The sequence below is a fragment of the Podarcis melisellensis genome, assembly GCF_964234715.1.
Source record: "Podarcis melisellensis genome assembly, chromosome: 11".
NCBI classification, from domain to species: domain Eukaryota; kingdom Metazoa; phylum Chordata; class Lepidosauria; order Squamata; family Lacertidae; genus Podarcis; species Podarcis melisellensis.
Window position 1 is genome coordinate 845,008 of NC_138543.1, and position 20,171 is coordinate 865,178.

Consider the following 20,171-nt stretch of genomic DNA (forward strand, 5'->3'; position numbering starts at 1 on the left):
TCTTGCATGTTTTTAAATGAGCACAAATAAATGCAAAATAGCATGAGGCACAAGTTACCTATAAATAGACTTCAAAGGTATCATTATTTCAACAGTTTTTCTCAAAGATTACTTTAGCACTAGCTGTAAAGTATCTTAGCACATGCTTCTGAAAGTAGGTTGTCAGTGAACAGATATTAGAAAATGATTGTCCCTTATTAGACTAAACTCTTTATTGAATTATTTGTTATATGTTCCATTTTACAATTATGAGGATGGTGGCTTAGTTTGCATGTAACACTAAACCATGGTTTATTTGATTGATGGTTTATATGATTGATTGTATGAAACCCTGCCCAACAGCTCAACTATGGTTTGTTTACTGCCAACAAACCACAGTCTGAAAACATGTTTGTGGTTTACGAACCTTGATCCTTGACCTGGTTTTAACAGTGACTTGGCACCCTTCCTTACCCATGTTGTCTTCAGCCAGCTGTTGAGCATATGAACACCCTTTAGTAGTTTTTAAAAGCCACCCAACTGAATGTTCTCCATGACTTTGGGAAGACAAACTGCTCTTCATCCTATGGTGAAAGCTTTAACAAAATCTCCAGGTGCTTACTTGGTTCTCTACTGCATTTGTAGAGAGTGAGCCAGAATGGTTCAGAATCAGAATGGTTCCTGTGGGCATATTCAGATGCAGATAGGAACCATTCTGATTGCAGCCGCTGCTTGCACTCACCGCTCAGCATATTCATGAGGAAGCAGTACCATTAATGCATTTCACCATCATGTGAAAAACAAACAGAAGAAAAGATATCTGAGCTGCTTCATGCTGTGCTAAGTTGTACCTGATTAAATAAGGGTGAATTTTTCCATTACTAGTCTAGCCAAATTCAGAAGGATCTTACCTGGATTAATAACATACTTCCATTTTCAGGAGCAGAAGGCTAAATATCCAAAGCTGGCAGATGTTGGAGGTACCACTACTGCTGGAGGATTTGCTTACTGCAAGCATGCATCCACACTATATGTTTGCATTTGTGATTTTGTAATTACCCTCACATTGAAAGAAGAGTGGGAGAGAAGGGCAGGTTTTGGTTCACTTTTTTAAGATAAGCCAGTATCCTATTTGCCCCTCAGTTTCTCCCACGGTGTGCAAATAAATAGCTGAATGGACTTGATTCCTCCATAAAAAGGGGACATACAGTGAAAATATTGCTTAAGGATTCCTACTCAGCTCATGTTTCTGGGTATGAACTTCATTAATTTTGGTCCTGCTTTTACAGACTTGACTAAGTATATTTAATTGGAAATATGTAATGCATTCAGTGACACTCATTTTCTAGTAAGATTGCTTAAGATAGAAGGTTTGCTCTCGTGCAAGATATTATAGACCACCTTAACATGTTCAAACGATAAGCATGAATAAACAGGTTTGTTCTGGTACTATTGGAGTTTCAGAGATAACTGAAGGGAGAACCCATTGTAATTCTCAGATTTACACTTTACTACTATATTTTTGTCAAGAGTATCAAATAACATTTTCAATGAATTTTGTTGAATTCCCAGAACAGAATAGAGTTGCTTGTTCCCAAGTTTAGCTGCTTAAAAGCTACAATCAGATTTTCAGGCTGCACTGTGCCAGTCGCCTACACTAACTAAAACCCCTGTTACAAGTCAAGAACATAACTAAGCCCTTAAAATGCAGCCATGGAGTGGCAAAGATGTAGTCTCTTCTGTTTCCATGTGCTTGACAAACAGGCTAGCCTCCTGCTCTTGAAGAGTAGAATTAGGCTAGCTGTGTGGGCAGGTCTTTCTGTGACTGCAAGGAACATGCAGGGATGGAAGGTATGCTCAGCTCTTTCTGTGCTCCATTGGGTCACTTTGTGACATCATATGAAGCAAATTTGCATGATAGCTAAAACAGCAGAGTTTTATTCTTCTGCCACAGTTTAAAAGTACTGTGTGTTCTTTGTAGTATTCTGAAACATTACGTAGATTTACTTCTGCATCTTGTGCTTTTTAGTATCTTCATAATTAACAAAATACAATGGGTGATAGTGATGCCTGCTTGTGCAGAGAAAATCCACCTGTGCAACTGCCCCTTCAACGCCCCCTGCACCTCAGTCCTACTGAGCAGATTTTGGGGGGTGTGGGGGACTGGGGGGAAAGGAGAGAAAGTAAAAGCTCTATTGCTCAGGTGGAGGCTGCCTTGTGTGAGCAGACACTCAGTCAGGCTATACTGAATCTCGCACATAAAGACAAACCTCCTCGTGCTGTTAGATTCTAACGAAAATCTTAAGCCATGGGAACATTTTTGCTTTTATATGTGTTGTTGTTGTTGTTGTTGTTGTTGTTGTTGTTGTTGTTGTTGTTGTTGTTGTCCCTCTCACTTTTTATTCTTTTTTCCTGTATCACTTTTTTTCTTTTAACTGAAATCACCTTAATAAAATGCCATTTTTAAAAAAGCCATGGCAACATCTGGATGGCAGTGCTGTTTCCCCTTTCATTGTCTTTGATTTGCTGGTACTTTCTTCTGGACGGGCCTCACACTGTGATTGTTTATAGACAAGAGATGTTCTGGTGATTAGTCTATTTCTTTTAAACCCATGGCTAGAGAGGGTCCTGTCTAATTAGTCTTCCTCCCACACCCTTCTACAATCACAAATCTTATTATGCCTGGCTCTTTGTAGCAAAAGAACATTCCAAAGGTGGCTGCATCTTTGAAAATACTCAAACAGCTGTACTGATCATACCCATTGTGAAGCAGACATCACAGAAATACAAACATATTTTATTCTATTAGTCAAAAGGAACTTGGCCAGAGACAGGTCAGAATTGTAGGTGACACAATACAGGCATTGTGGACCCCCCCCCCCCATCTTATCTCACTGTAGTCAATGAACATGCACACAGTGAGAAACCATAGCTATACAGAATAACTGCAAGGAGCATTCCACTTATGGAACAGAATTTCATACTTCCACTGTTCTCTCTCCCCGCCCCCCGCAAGCAAAAAGAGCTGAGGGGGTGTCTCTGAAATGCTGTTCCAGTGGCAGGAGCAGGTTGGGGGTTGCAGCTGGAGGCAAGCAGTTGTTTGGATCCTGCCAATTCTTCTATCTCCAGCTCTTGAATGATGAGCTAAAACTGAAAGGTTATACAAAGATTAACTATTGCTTCTTTTTTGAGGCTGGTAAGGGTGGGACTTGTGTTTCTTAAAATCCCCTTAAGTGCTCAGAACGTCCTGTTCGTAACAAAGGATCAGGTCTTATTCAATTTAATGTTTTCTTCTTAATTTAGATTTATGGCGAATGCACAGCAGTTCTTAGCTTATGACTGCACCTTTGTATTTATTTATTTTTTAATTTCATGAACACAAATTCATGTATGTGAAGAATAAAAAGCAATATTTGTATTCAATGTTTACATTTTGCATAATCTTGTAGAGCTGTATATGTACAGAATTGGTTCAATATGTATTATTCCTTTCAGTATGTTTTATTTCCATTGGGAGAGGCAACATCCTTTTCAGAGGCTTCTGTATTCAGACAAGTTCTTACTTGGATATAAGAAACACCATTCATTTATCCAAAATAAATTGGCCACAGTGTTCTCTGGAAACTGATTGCTTGTCGATCCTTTCTGAGAGGTATCACTCCTCTGCAGATAGATAGATATTTGTTTCTGAAAATAAATTGATTTTACCTTGTGTAATCAAAATCTAATAAGTTTATTTTAATCTGTTTATGATAATTGTGGTTGCTAGAAGCAAATTTCCAGGGCTGCACAGGCACACAATTTTTATGCAGCAAGGTTGAAGGCACAAAATATTCTTTCCCAGACACTCCCATGTTTATATTACATTTTCCCTAGCCCAGTACAGATCAAGCTTCCCAAGGAGAAAGATTTTCTACCATTTTCTACCATGGGTTTGCTTAGTTACCATTTTAAACAATAGTTTGGTGTGACGTTTCTGTCATGCATATGTGCTAAAGAGTGAGGAATATATGGAGTAGTGAAGCTTCCCCCACATTAATCAATTGTTAAATTTGTCTGCTCACACATAATTACTAGGAATGTGATCTCTAATAATTGGGGATCATGTAGTGAGCATAAATATATTGCAAATCCAACTCAGAGTGATGGCATTGTTTCCACTGTCTCTCTGAATTGGCAAAACAAAAAAAATTCCTTCAAGTAGCACCTTAAAGACCAACTAAGTTAGTTCTTGGTATGAACTTTCGTGTGCATGCACACTTCTTCAGATACGGAAGAAGAAGTATCTGAAGAAGTGTGCATGCACACGAAAGCTCATACCAAGAACTAACTTAGTTGGTCTTTAAGGTGCTACCGGAAGGAATTTTTTTTGTTTTGACTATGGCAGACCAACACGGCTACCTATCTGGAACTCTCTGAATTGGCTTTGTCACTGTCATATTTTGTTCTATGTTGATGATACAAAGCTGGTTCAGAGGAAAGACAAGAAAATTGCCCTTGCTTGGAATGGGAACATAGCCAGCATTGGGTTATACAGTCTTAACAACGTAGGCACTTGCCAGCATTATGTCAGGCAGGCCATTCTTGATTCTGCACTACTCTCTGATGACCACTTCAGATACAAATTAAACAAATAAACAAAGTCAGAGGTGGCTTGCACCGTCCATTGCTACTTCTGGTTATGGATCACTGAAAATAATGCTATTTTTCCTTCAGAGCTATTTTTTTTAATATGCAGATACCTAGCTGAACTAATGAAAACCATATGATTGATATTTCTTTTACTAAGTGACAGCCCTAAAACCCAGCAAAGCCATCATTTTCAAGTTACTTTCTTTTATGTACTTATTTAGCAACTGAAATGCATGAAGAAGGATATAAAACTTAACAAGGTGCTGAAAATGTTGTGGATCTTTTGTATATAAATTTCTTCTAGTTAGCAAATGGAATGACGTATATGTGCTTACAGTATTTGTAGTGATGTTTGCAGCTGTCCTTGTAAAAAAAAACAAAGCACAAATATCTTTTGTCCTTCCCTGTTTCATTAACTTAGATTCTGATCATATAAATCATAGTATCACATAAATCTTGTGATGGGACAGACCTTTCCTTCTCCTTGTGGTTGCAATGCCTGTACCCAACCCAGCCTTTTAAACAAACAGCTTGATCTGCAGAAATAAGCAGGTGTGAGTTTTCATAACATGGAGCTAATATAATCATCTGCTAATTTTTGCAGGTCAGGCTACTGTCAGCTTGCTCTTTGCCTCATTTCATTTTAAGGAGGGGGATGTTTTAACCCCCACAAAACCTGGCAGGGGGTTGGACTTGATGGCCCTTGTGGCCTCTTCCAACTCTATGATTCTATGATTAGTGGTGCATTTGCAGAAAAAGCTCACAGCTCAGTTAAGTCACCTTTACTCCCAGTGTGTGCATAGGATTGCAGCTTCCATTACTGTGTTGTTTCCAGAAGCCTGGATGCTGTGGGTTCTGGATATGACAGGACTGGTGTTACAGAGGAGAGGATAATTAATTTCCCATTTGATGTGGATTGGCTGCTCCTTTGGGACAGGGCATTTTGTTTTGTCTTACCTTTATTTTGTAGCAAATGATCACTTTTGTCATGTGCTTCAAAGTTCTGTTTGCTTTTTAGTCAGGCTGCTTCTTCATCTTTCCAGAGCTGCAAAAGGGCCGCTGGAGTTCTCAGGCGGCTCTGAGGCTGCCAGCTGGCCATTCCTGCCCTCAGCCATTCTTGTGAATTTCAACATGTATCTGACCTTTCAGAACTCAGTTTGTGTTAGTGATTCTGAACTTGAAGCCTGGGGATACTCAGTTTTATCTTGCTATCCTTTACACTTGTCTGTGTAGCTTTGAGAATTATCTAGAGAGATTCAGTATGTGAGGTTTAAAAGATATTTGATATTTTTAGCACATTTGCCCATCATAGAAATTGAGACTAGCAGACCATTTCCTGGGGGGGGGGGGATGATTTAGCTGTACTATGATTTTGAGTTTGTTAATAATAAGCTATAGTTTCCATGACTTTAGTATCATTAAAATTCACTTTAAATAATTCACATTTCTGCTATGCAGTTATTGCTATTACATAGACTAGATAATGCTATAAGGAAATACTTAAGGGTTTTCTTATTGAACATTGCTATTAAAGCTGTAGCAAGCTCTTCAGGGTACACAGTTGTGCTTGAGAAAATGTGATTTGCAGATTTTATGCTGCAGAGGCATTTTACTGGTTGTAATCAGTATTACGTTTGTCATAATTATAACTGGCATTCCTTTGCAGTTGATAGTGTTCTCTGTTTTTCAGGTCCTCATGAGCTGGAGTATGCAAAACCGTGTTTGTTCATTTTGAGATTTGAGGAAATATGAGTTTCACCCCCTTGTGGTGTAGATTTATAAAGGCTAAGTGGGCCCTTGCTACTTGCATGTTTGAAACCAGGAACTGTGCTCTTTCTGGTTTATTAGTAGCCTATTATACCAGAGGGGATCTGACTGCAGATGGGTGCAGCATCTGAGCAATCAAAACTATTCCTGTAACTCCTGGAATGAATAGAATGCATCCAAAACTTCATGCTGGGACAGTCTTTTCTAGTAGCGCCCTGTTTTTTTGGAGAGAGCCTAACAGGAAAGAGTTTCAATTTAGACCTCTATTAGATGTCTGCCATGTTTACTGAACATGAGGCTCTTATTCTGGGCCTCCATGTTTGGGGGGGGAAACACATTTTCCCCGGCATTTCTTTAATCTCAGCTAGATAGGTGGTTAGGAGGCAGAGATCAAAAACTGTGACACTCCAGGAGTTTCCCTTTTGTTAGACTCAAAGGAGGGCTGCACCAAAGTGGCAAGAATTGGTGGGTGTGCATTTTAGTTGCAGAATCTCTTCTGTAACTGTGCAGGAATGTGACACACTCACTGGGCAGCAGAAATATTTAAAGAAACTGAGTTAGTAAAAAATGCCTACTAAGCAAATGTTGAACTTGAGGAGGACTGGCAGTCTTCCAGCCCTGTCGGAGAACATACTGATACTTTCCCAAGAATAACAGCATAGTGGGATGCCTAAACTAATTTGCATAAGAACACTTCTGCATCCGGATCCTGCTAAAACTTTGTCTAGGTCTACAGAAGAGATGGAAAGTTTCAGACATGCAAGTAGGGGTGGCTGAATCTATCCATTTCTCTTTCTCTCTATTTCTCACTTTACCTGTTACTTTTCATTTTAAGTTCAGTTGTCCACATTTCCATATTAGTTTGTGAATTTCTCTTCTCATGAAAATTCATCAGCTTTTCAGTTCAAATTTCTCCTAGCATACACAATTCCCCTTAATATAATGCATCATGGTATGTTATTTTGACTTCTATATGCATTTGTATGCATGCATTTTCGTACACATTACTTGGCTAGAGAACTGCATCGCAAATTTCGAAAAGTGTGAATTTTGAAAGATGGCTGTGTTTTTTCAGTATTGTTTTGGAAAGTGTGAATTAGAGAACTTCATATTTAAATGCAAACTGAGCCAAATTTCTATCCCATCTCAACATTCAAGACAGTTCAATTAACAGAACCGTGTTCTTATATGGTTGAGCTGCTTGCATGGTCAATTGTTCTTCAAGTCAGGAGTTCACCATATGTCTCCCTAACCTTGGCAATTTTACAGGGCAATGTTCATATGGATAAAAATGTTGTTGAATAAAATTTCCAGATATATTGAGCACAACCTAGCCTCTCTTTCACATTGAGCATGAATGTTTTGCTATTATTGGAAGAAAATTTTGAAGCTGCTGATTGTATCTCTGGATAGTGGTGGATTAGTGTGGTTTTTTGTGATTGTTTTGGTGGGTTTTATAAACAAGACACGGGTGGCACTGTGGGTTAAACCACAGAGCCTAGGACTTGCCGATCAGAAGATCGGCGGTTTGAATCCCTGCGATGGGGTGAGCTCCCATTGTTTGGTCCTTGCTCCTGCCAACCTAGCAGTTCGAAAGCATGTCAAAGTACAAGTAGATAAATAGGTACCGCTCCGGCGGGAAGGTAAACGGTGTTTCTGTGCGCTGCTCTGGTTTGCCAGAAGCGGCTTAGTCATGCTGTACGCCGGCTCCCTCAGCCAATAAAGCGAGATGAGCGCCCCAGCCCCAGAGTCGGTCACGACTGGACCTAATGGACAGGGGTCCCTTTACCTATAAATAAGAATAATGTTATATATATAAATAAGCATGCCAGATTTTCTCATGTCATTTGTATATCACAAAAATAGCATAATGTGAAAAAAATATCTACAACATATGTTTCATTATTAGTGATCAATGTATAAGTTCTTGGTTTATGAATTGGTTCAAACAATTAGGAAGAAGAAGAAGAGGAGGGGTGAGGAAGAGGGGAAGGGGGAATGGTGAGTGGGGTTGGGTGGTTATACTTCTATTCTACTTGGGGGGAGGGTGTTGTGTCGGCGTCACTTGTATAGGTTCTCTAACTATTCACTTGTTGTATTTCCTTGGTGGTGAGAGAGGTTGGGGTGGCTTAGGGTGTGGTTGGTTGTCTTTGGTTGGTTGTAGTGAGATTTGTTTTTGTGAGTGTGCATTTTTGAATTGGGCTAGCCAGATTGATTCGTATGCTGTCGGCGGATTCTTGTTGTTGTTATCGCCTTGTTGGACTGTGTATATGATAAAGGGGAACATACCAGGGTGAAGGCGTCTTCTTCTATTTGTCAGTTTCAGTTTGTTGGTTAGTTTTTCTAATAAGGCTGTTTCCCATACTATTTGATACCTTTGGTCCATGCTTCCTCCTGACAAGTCTCACCAGTGTCTGGCTATGATGTTTCTGGCTGCTGAGAGTAGGTGGGTTATGATCTCTTTGTGGTGTGAGTGGGTATTATTATCTTGGAAGATGTTTAGTAGGGCCAGTTCTGGGGTGACTTCTAATACTTGCTTAATTATTTTGCATATTTCTTGTATGATTGTTGTCCAAAAGAGTTGGATTTGGGGACATTCCCACCACATGTGGGGGTATGTGCCTGTGGAGGTGCATCCTCTCCAGCATTTGGTGAGGTTCCTAGACATATTAGCATTATTTTCTGTGGTGTAAGGTACCACCTGTGAGTTTCAGAGTGAGTTCTTTTCTCTGATATGGATTTAAAGGGAGGCTTGGACCACATTCTGGACTACTAGGTGGGGTTAATCTCATAGCCTACGTCATCCTCCCATTGTTTTTTTATTACATTGAGAGGGTTTGTGGGATTTTGGAGCAGTATTTTGTTGCAGTATTTTGTACAGGAGGAGGCTTTCAAAGGTTGTCAAGGGCCTAGTTGCTGCTGATTTTACTACTGGGTCGTTTAAAAGGGCATGTAATTGGTGGTGTGTTACCCAGGGCATTTGGGTGTCCCCTAGTTTGTCTTGTATTTCTTGTGTTGATATGGGTTTCTTATTTTTGTAGAAGTCTGCTAGGCATTATAAGCCTTTGGCTTGCCAGGTTTTTATCTGGAGATTTTGAGCTGCGTGTTGCAATAAAGGGTGGTGTGCCAGGGGGATTAGTGGGAATGGGGTTGGGGACAGTTTGCCTACTTCTTCTTTCCATGCTTTGAGCATGGTCTTTGTGAACATTGTGTTATACTTTTACACATCTTCTTCACCCCTCCCACCAAAACACCTCAGTGTAACAGTTGCCCAATAGACTGGAAAGCTTACTACAATTTTGTAACATTTTGGTGGGTCCTAATAAAGGTACTTCCAATTATGGAGTCCTTCTTTCAGACCAAAAGAACTACCTTCATTTTATTTGCTACTTGTTCAGCAGTCTCCTACTTAAACATAATAAATTCAGTTATTTGCATGAATTTGAATCATTCATGGGAAGCAGAAGTAAAAGGATTGCCCCCTAGGGAAGAGTTCTAACCCTGTTTATAATCAGGTCCATTCAGATTGGTTGCCCCTTTCCCAGTCATCTCCATTCTCCTTTCTTCAAGACAGGCACAGTATTTTATTTTGTGCATTTACCACCTTCTGAGAATGTTTTATAATTAGGAGGTCATTGAGACTTTGACATTGTATTTAGGACAAAGGCTGTATTTGAGCATAGAAATGAGGAACTTGTGATTGGCCCACTGCAACTAGGTGTGCACATGTAAGGTATAATATAATTTATATGGTTAATTGGGCCGCATATAAGCTCTGTAAATGAATAAATAAGTAACTATGTTTTGCTTTAACAGGGTCTTGGAAAAACTGACAGCATCCATGAATGGGCTGGTTGTCTCTCTAAAGTCCAGATTATTTGCAACATAGCTAGGAAAGGTAGGTTCCTTGTAATAACAGTATTAATCTAACAGAGTTTATAAGACTGTTTCTTCTGGTGTAGGTGGTATATTCAGGCATAGGCTGGAGAAAGCAAAAGAGAGACCTGTGGTGCTGCGGTCCAAGGACAGTTTTGAAGTACCCTGCTGCTTTATTTTTGTAGTAATTCAGCTCTACATTGGTCTTTCGGGTGTCAAAAATGTTGAATCAAAACTCTAAAATCAGAAGCATATATTTCCTGGTAACTTCTATAGTAAGAAGATTGTTAAGAGGAACCGTTCTGCATCAGGCAAAAGACCCATCTAGTCCAGAAACCTGTTCTCACAGTGGCCAACCAAATGTCGATGGGAAGCCCAGAAGCAGGACCTGAGTGCAACGCACACACTTGTGAGTCTCAGCAGCTGGTATTCATAGAATCATAGAGTTGGAAGAGACCAGAGGGGCCATCGAGTCCAACCCCCTGCCAAGCAGGAAACCAAGGAGGAGGCTGCCGTCTGTGGTGAAGTTCTACCACCACCCTCTATTTACATTGAGGACTAAAACTAAAGCTATGACCATAAAAGACAAGCATTACTGGTCCAGTTTGACTGTCACATGATCCCAAGGTAGGCCTCTGTGAGGGGGTCTGTCCACCTTGCAGCATATTACATCAGGTGAATGAAACTTCAAGCTACAGCTGCAACTTGGAATTCCTTTTTGAACTTGGCTGTGCCAAGGAAAGGTGGGCAGTTTAATCTCAAACTGTCTGGCAGTCTTTATTAGGCCCAAGCATTGGAGGTTCCCCACCACTGCATTAAACCATTGTTTAAAACAAACAAACACTGTTATATGCTGTTCAAAAGTCCCTATGGCATTCCTCTCCTGCTGCTGCTGTTGCTGCTGTGCTGCAGATGAAGCAAGCCATTGTCATGTCATCCAAACCTGGCCTCGTGGTTTGTTTCTCTCCAAAGAACCCATGAAGGATAACCACTGATTGTTCTTGGCTTACTGCTAGTGGTTTGCTTAGAGTAAAATAAACTATGAGTTCAAGTCTGGATGGCATGACAAGCCAGGCTGTGGCTTGCTTCATCTGCAGCAGGGCAGCAAGTTGGAGAGGAGCTCCATAGGAACTGTTGAAAAGCAGGCACAATTCATAGTTCATTTTAAAATACGGTTTAATTAGATGTGTGAACCAGGACCCAGCTAATGAGTGCTCTGTCAGTCCAAGGCACCTTTTATTATTATCTTTTAGTTGCCGCAATGTCCTTTGTGTTCTTTTCTGCTTTTAACGGCATTTGATCTGGCTTTTAGGCTGTATACTCCCTCTCTTTTTCTGACATTTGACTGACTTCTACTCCAGTGTTGATCTGATGCTGTTCTTATTTTATGTTTACTGCTTTATTATTTGACTATTATATACAACTTGTATTCAAATCCTTAGATACTTTTTTTTAAACTTTTCAGATGCAGTCTATATCTGAAAATGGAGATCCTCCTTCCGGAAAACAAAATGAAACAAAACAAAACGAGGAGAAAACGTACAAAAAGGTTTTTGTTGAATGTAACTTTTTCGGAAATATTGTACACTGGTACAGAACACTAATGTTGACACTTCTAATCCCCCCCAATGAACTACACCAAAGCAGAAGATTTATTTCAAGAGTGGGGCAGTCTCAAAGATCTTTTAGGGCTAGTTCACATGTTGTCATCTTAATATGGAGTTAAATTTACAGAAGCTTCCCTCCCAGTCGTGGCTAGCAGCCACATTTATTAATTTAGGCAGACCCTTTCTATACCACTTAAAATATAAAAATATCTCTTAAGTGATGCAAACTAAAGCAACAAATGTTACAAAAATACACAGTAAAAATGTTAATTCAAATTACTATTAAACATATACTGATACCTGTTCCTTCCACTTCTGACACACCTCCCCACTCAAAACCTCTCTGACTCCAGACTCTCACCCAGGACTCCATCAAGCTATGGCAGCTGTCAGCAAGGGCCCAAACCAATTCACAGATCACCCCTCAAAATCTCACAACAAACAGGGTCCTGGAACCTGCTGACAATCACCCTAGTCTCTCCTTCTAGTCTTGCTTTTATGCTAGACACCAATGAAGTTGATACAGATTGCCCACAGCTGTGACCCATTCATCACTCAGCCAGCTGCACTGCACACATCTCATTCCTGGATGCAGCAGCCACACAAGCTGGGGAGAAGCCGCAACCTCACCTTGGCCTTCCTACCCTTCCCCATCAAGGAGGAAGCTTGTTGCTCACTCGCCTTCCTTTTTCTTGTTAGAGAAGATCACGGAAACCGCATCCCTGATCCTTTCCTTGTCCTCTCTGATGGCTGCTGTTGCTTGTTGTTACTTATCTGAGAAGGCTTAGTAATCTTGGATTACTTGATTTATTTATTTTTTAAATGCACTGATTGACTGCAAATGCACCTTTGGAGAAACAACTTACATAAAGTTGTTATTTTGCATCCAGCCTGAGAGCCCCTCAGTTTAGCACACTGTCCTGTAGAAATAAACAAATCTAATATTTACTCTCTGGAATGTTTAATGTGGCAGAGATGAGAACTTTTAAAGCTGGAAATTAAACTTGGCCCATTCTCTTAATGACTTTAAAATTTTGCAGTTTAACATAAACAGAAGACTCTGAACTTGCATTTAGAAATAGCCTAAATTTTAAGGAATTGGAAAATCTCTCAAATTGCTCTGAAAAGTCCAGGAGAGACAAAATGTGGTTTCCAGAGCCCTTTATGGCTGCTAACGACCCAGTGATGGCCACAATCATGAAATCAGCCACAACAGACTCCACCATCAGGATGTTGTGACTCAGTAAGCAGCTTACATATGGAAGATCCAGCGACAAAATTTGGATGAAGGGTTTCCTGTGCTTTTCCTATCTGCATCTTGGTGGGTCCATGGGAATAGATACATCAAAAGATTCTCAATTAATTTTAGCTGTGTAACTCCGTATTCAGACTTGCTTCCATATTGATGGTGCAGTGATGCTTATAGGAGGTGACAGAGAGAACCAAGAGAAGCCCATAAAATCCATGGAACATGCAGAATTTGCTGCCAGAATACAATTTTTTTTGGTTCTTCATTCTGCACTATCTCTTAATAATAATTGTACCATTTGCAGAGATTTTGTTCTATTTTGAGAGTATGTTGAACAAGGGGAAAAGTCACATGGAAAGTTTTAGTTTGACATCTAGTCATAGCTGTCAACCTTCCCTTTTTTGCGGGAAATTCCCTTATTCCAGCGCCGTTTCCCGCTGCTTCCCACCGCTATCCCAGATTGTTAGATATCCCGTAGACTGTTCCCGGGACAGGTGAGGCTGCTAATCCCTTATTTTCCAGGCTGCTGATCCCTTATTTTCAAATCTGAAAGTTGGCAGCTATGCATCTAATTGTCCATAAGATAAAATGTAAACATGCAAATATGCCTGAGACTTACTGGTATTTTCCATGTGCTGTTCTGGCAATGGTAATTTTAATAACTGCAGTTCTCTTTTGGTAAGTCATGCAGTTCACTTATTTGGACAAGTAATAAAATCAGACACTCTGAAAGATTACCTGTATAAACAGAAATATCTGTTCTTAGAAATGAATCACAAGATGTTTTTGTGTAATTACATGCAATGGTTTACCTTCCAGAAACTTATTTATGTAACTGGCTAACATTGATTTGAGGGAGGTTTCTTATTAGGCTCAAGGTAGTGTCGTTAAACATTATCTTTAATGGTAATACTTATGCTACTTACATAGAAGTGTTCACATGGACCCTAGTAGGACCTCAGTAGGGCTACATCTGAATGGGACTCGGGTGGTGCTGGGGTCTAAACCACCAAGCCTCTTGGGCTAGCCAGTCGTAAGATGGTGGTTTGAATTTGCACGGCGGGTTGAGCTCCCATTTCTCTGTCCCATTTCCTGCCGCACCCATCCTAAATATCTTTGGAGAAGGTTAAGAAAGGTTAAGAAGGTTAAGAAAAGCTTGGCCTAGTGCTCAACATCCAAAAAACCAAAGTGCTGCACCAACAAGCACAAAACAATGCCTCCGCAGTGCCACAAATCCAACTCAATGGTGTAACGTTGGGAAATGTTGATCACTTCTCCTACTTGGGCAGTTCTCTTTCCAAAAGGGCTAACATTGATGCCAAAATCTAGCATCGTCTGAGCTCTGTGAGTGCAGCTTTCTCCCGATTGAAGTGCAGAGTGTTTGAGGACCAGGACATTTGCAGGGAAACAAAAATGCTTGTTTACAAAGCTATTGTACTGTATGGTTGTGAAATGTGGACCAGTTACAAACACCATTTCCAGCTCCTCAAAAGATTACATCAATGGTGTCTCCGAAAGTTTTTTACACATCACTTGGGAAGGCAGGTAAACTAATGCCAGTGTACTGGATGAAGCAAAGGTCATCAGTGTTGAAGCTATGATTCTTCAACATCAACTTCGTTGGACTAGTCATGTGTGGATGCTGATTATCGTCTTCCAAAGCAACTACTCTATTCCATACTTTAAAATGGAAAGCGTACTGCTGGTGGTCAACAAATGAGGTTCAAAGACTCTCAAGGCCAATCTAAAAAAATGTAGTATAAACACAGACAACTGGGAAACACTGGCCTGCGAGCACTCCAATTGGAGAACATTCTTTACCAAAGGTGAACCCTCACCATGATCAACTCCCACCTGGAAACCTATGTCCCCACTTTGGAAGGACGTGTGTGGATCCAGAATTGGCCTCCATAGTCACTTACGGACTCACTGTTAAAACCGTGTTTATGGGAAGACAATTTTACTCAGCTGCGAGTGATCGCCAAAGAAGAAAAACAGGACTTAACCGTCCAGTGGTCCTTTACCTTTGCCTTTTACCTTATAGAATCATAGAGTTGGAAGAGACCACAAGGGCCATCGAGTCCAACCCCCTGCCAAGCAGGAAACACCATCAGAGCACTCCTGACATATGGTTGTCAAGCCTCTGCTTAAAGACCTCCAAAGAAGGAGACTCCACCACACTCCTTGGCAGCAAATTCCACTGTCGAACAGCTCTTACTGTCAGGAAGTTCTTCCTAATGTTTAGGTGGAATCTTCTTTCTTGTAGTTTGGATCCATTGCTCTGTGTCCGCTTCTCTGGAGCAGCAGAAAACAACCTTTCTCCCTCTATGTGATATCCTTTTATATATTTGAACATGGCTATCATATCACCCCTTAACCTCCTCTTCTCCAGGCTAAACATGCCCAGCTCCCTTAGCCGTTCCTCATAAGGCATTGTTTCCTGGCCTTTGACCATTTTGGTTGCCCTGGACGGTAATTATTTGGGTCCTCTCTTTTCCCCTTTTTGAAAATAGGGACAACATTTGCCCTCCTCCAGTCTGCCGGGACTTCGCCTGTTCTCCAGGAATTCTCAAAGATGATTGCCAGTGGTTCTGAGATCACATCTGCCAGTTCTTTTAATACTCTTGGATGCAGTTCATCTGGCCCTGGAGACTTGAATACATCTAAACTAGCCAAGTATTCTTGTACTATCTCCTTAGTTATTCTGGGCTGTGTTTCCTCTGCTGAATCATTTGCTCCAAATTCTTCAGGTCGGGCATTGTTTTCTTTATTGGAGAAGACTGAGGCAAAGAAGGCATTGAGGAGTTCATCCCTTTCTGTGTCCCCTGTTTGCATTTCACCATCTTCTCCTCTGAGTGACCCCACTGTTTCTTTGTTCTTCCTTTTGCTACAAACATACCCATAAAAGCCTTTTTTGTTGCTTTTAACTTCTCTAGCAAGCCTGAGTTCATTCTGTGCTTTAGCTTTTCTGACTTTGTGACTACACGTGCTGGCTATTTGTTTGAATTCCTCTTTGGTGGTTTCCACCCTTTTCCATTTTTTGTACACATCCTTTTTTTAATCTTAACTCAGTTAAAAGTTCTTTAGATAGCCACCCTGGCTTCTTTAGGCACCTTCCATGTTTCTGTCTCATTGGTATTGCCTGAAGTTGTGCTTTTACTATCTCCCTCTTAACAAACTCCCAGCCATCATGAACTCCCTTTCCTTTTAGTATTACTGTCCATGGGATCTCACCCAGCACTTCCCTAAGTTTTATGAAGTCGGCTTTCTTAAAGTCAAGAAATTGAGTCCTAGTATGCTTGGCTGCTCCTTTCCGCTGTATAGTAAACTTCAGAAGAGCATGATCACTCGTGCCTAATGATCCTTCCACTTCTACCCCACTAACCAGGTCATCAACATTGGTTAGGACCAGATCTAAAATGGCTGTTCCTCTTGTTGCTTCTCCCACTTTCTGGACAATGAAGTTGTCTGCAAGGCCAGTGAGGAATCTGTTTCACCTTATGCTCTTGGCTGAGTTTGACATCCAACAAATATCCGGGTAATTGAAGTCCCCCATTACTAGTATCTCCCTTTTGCATGCTTGGCCATCTGTTCCAGGAAGGCATCATCTATGTCCTCCGTTTGGCTTGGGGATCTATAGTAAACTCCCACAATGAGGAGTTATTCACTGTTATTCTTCTCTCCCTTAATTTTGACCCAAATGCTCTCACTTTGGCTTTGAGGTTCTAAATATTGGATCTCTTCACAGGTATACACATCCCTGACATATAACGCCATTCCTCCTCCTTTCTTGTCTGGTCTGTTTCTCTGAAATAGATTGTATCCCTCCATTATTACATTTCAATCGTGGAACTTATTCCACCAGGTTTCAGTGATGCCTATTATGTCAAATATAGTTTGCTGTACCAAGAGCTCAAGCTCATCTTGTTTATTTCCCATGCTTTGTGCATTAGTGTACAGACATTGAAGTCCATTAATCATTCCCCCGTGTCTCTTATTTAAGGATTTTTTCCTCCCACCACTAGGTCTGTGTGCTGTTTGCTCCATTTGGTCTATGACATTTGGATAATCATCTTCATCAATTGATAGACTCCTACCCTCAGGAGCACTGTCTCCCTTCCCCACAATCTGAATGGCATCTAAAGTACTTTTTAAAGATGCTCCAGACACTAATCTCTAAACCTGTTTATAGGCAAATTACTTGCCCCCCTTCCATTCCATATAAAACCTCTTAAAAAGGAAAAGACTTCCTTAAAATCCAACATCAGTTAGATTTGATAATCCAGCTTCAAAGTCTCTCCCTACAGTGACCCTTTCTCCACATCAGCTGGTTATTTGCTGAGGAACTGCTGCTTTCAAAGGAGATTCAGGGACATGTTCTTGAGGGTATGATCTCAAAACAACAGACAACAGTGGCCAGTCTCAATATTAGTGTACAAACCAGGGGCACAGGGAATTATTCTATTTTGTGAAAGTAATAATTTTGTTGTGATTCCTGTTAGTTGTCTTATAATCTGGTTAGAAACTAAGAAACTAAGAAGAGCCCTTCTGTATCACAGCAAAATGCCACACCTGGTCTGGCATTCTGTTTGCACAGTGGGCAGCCACAAGCAGGACATGAGCGCAATGCCACTCTCCTTGCATGTGCTCACAAGCAATGAGTATTCAGAGGCATCTCTGATTCCATAGGCAATATGTAGCCGCCCTGACTAGTACCCATTGACAGCACTGATATACAGTGCTTTTCTGCTTGGAAAAAGAGTGTTGGTGCCCTCAGAAAAAAGCACTGCTGGTATCCTTTTCAGGAAAGGGGACCCTAAACTCTTATTCTGAATTGTTAACATGTGTAACCTGAATTAAGTCATGTATTGGCATTTCTAGTACTGTATTACTTCTGTGAAAAAGGAAAAAAATGTGCTGATGCATTTTGGAGTAGCAGAATCTGAATCCTTTCTAGAATTGGTACACATATGGAAGTTCTTATTATCATTGTTCCAAAGGTTGCACGATAGTTACTGATTACAGATGACAACTATAAATATTAAGGCTGTATTCTGCCTGTTTCCACTTCTTTCTGTTGCATATTTGAATAGCCAGTGGTTTGCAGGTTGAGCATTCAAGCAGCTGCTGACTTTGTACAGATTATATCCCAGGTGTTTATGGATTATTATATTCCTAAAGGGAAATATTTATCAATTGAGGGGCAAAAAAGTTAAATATTTTTCTCAAGTTGGAAAAGGCGCTACTTAAAGGTAAACTGAGTTGACTGTTGCTTTATAATAACATATAATAACATATTAATAGAGAACGAAGAGTTCCATGTAATCAGACGTTCCATGACTCAGATTTGCCTTCTCCATATGACTGGAACCTTAGAGTTAGAAAGTGATTCATTCGGAGTTCAAGGACTGCAGCACCAAAACCTGCTTCCTTTTAGATTTATAGTTGTATTTTAATATAACAGTACTGGAAGATTGATTTGAGCTGCAGTCTTTTACTTCCATTTTCTTCAGTTGGCTGGTGTAGGTGTGGGAGCCTTGTGCAAGTTGAAGATACAACCATTACATTTTAAAAAGAGAAGCTGTCTTCATTCTGAAACAACAATGTGGAAAGTAATCTTAGGAGATGGTCAGAAAGAAATGGAGGTATACTTCAGGCAGCCTTGATTGTTTCGTAGAAGTGCTAACAAAGTATGAAAGAGGACCTTATGCCTCATCCATTTGTGCTTCCTGTATAAAATCCGAAAGGGAGTCCCTGCATCTCCCCCATTTTGTGATGCTTGAGTTGTAGGTCATCTGAAATGTGTACATTTTACTGTGCTGGTGAGAAATTCATCCTTTGGACATTACACAAGAAGTATGATCAGAATCACTGGCATGCTGTCAGTTGGATTCTCTGTGTATTATAATTATTTATTAGATTTATATATTCTTTTTTAGATTTATATGTGGATTTTCTGTGTAATGCTGACCAGTGGTTAAACTGGTCAAAATCTGAAAATATCTGTAAGATTACGTAATGCAGTCACCCCATTTTCCACCTACAGGAGAGGGAGGCCATTGGGAAGAAAACTTGGTATGGTATTGTTGATTCATAAATCTAAAAATGCATGAAATGTTAGTGGCATGTTAAATTGTTATAAAAAAATTTCAGGTTACTAACGATTACTTGGTTTTATTTCTAAATATTTATCCTGAGGTGCTTCTTCACAAGGTTTTTTTCTCGAGAATAGCCATGCTTTGTTCACTCACTTTTTGTAGAGCATCTACATAATGTAGTCACCCTGTCATTGTCATCCTGTGTTTTTCCCTCCCATCTTTTCTGGGATTGCCTTAGAACATAGTGAAACCTTTCTAATTGTGGAGTGGGCTTTAATAGTAGGAGAGGATATATTAATTGCTATTTCTCCCTCTAGGCACCCACATGTGTGGGTTAAACAGAGTTTCAAAATTCCATTCTTGGCAGCTAAATTAAAAGCATAGGAATTAGACTGTAAAACCTGGCTTTGACAAGTCTAGCTGTGAAATAAGTTGGCTCCCCTTTCTTACCCCGCTTAATAAAGAATCAGCAACAACTTGTAAAATAAATTTAAAAATAAGATTTACTCCCCTGAATGAGTGCTTGAGGGCCCTGCTCTTGCCACTTACCATCTGGCCTGGGGCGAGGCCTGAAGCCTCACAAGGACTGCTTGGTGCTTGCTGCCTGCTGCCCAGGAGGACTCCCCTGAGTGAGTGCCTGAGTGCCCTGCTCTTGCCACTTACCACCTGGCCTGGGGCGGGGCCTGAAGCCTCACAAGGACTGCTTGGTGCTTGCTGCCTCCTGCCCGGGAGGACTCCCCTGAGTGAGTGCCTGAGGGCCCTGCTCCTTCCTTCCACTTACCATCTGGCCTGGGGCGGGGCCTGACAGGCCTCACTAGGACAGTTGTTACCGCAGGAGGGGCACAGAGCGTTTTTAAAATGTTTTTTTAAAAAATTCTTTTGGATTTTTTGTATGTGGGGGTGGGGGTGGGATGGATGTTTGGTTGGGTTTGGGGAATTATCTTTTTTATTTTGATGTTTTTG

The 20,171-nt window shown here is 40.5% G+C and overlaps 1 protein-coding gene across 4 annotated transcripts in view; it reads left to right on the forward strand.

Moving 5' to 3' along the window:
• The window catches only part of PIP5K1B (phosphatidylinositol-4-phosphate 5-kinase type 1 beta), a 125,893-nt gene that overhangs the window by 11,920 nt on the left and 93,802 nt on the right, over nt 1-20,171 (forward strand). For 3 of the 4 annotated variants that reach the window (XM_081930643.1, XM_081930640.1, XM_081930642.1), the window contains exons 2-3: nt 10,195-10,276; nt 11,720-11,803. In XM_081930643.1, coding sequence (XP_081786769.1) covers nt 11,720-11,803 — 84 coding nt within the window. In that variant the 5' untranslated portion in view covers nt 10,195-10,276. The remainder of the gene's footprint in view (nt 1-10,194; nt 10,277-11,719; nt 11,804-20,171) is intronic. The other variant, XM_081930641.1, reaches the window with a different exon arrangement.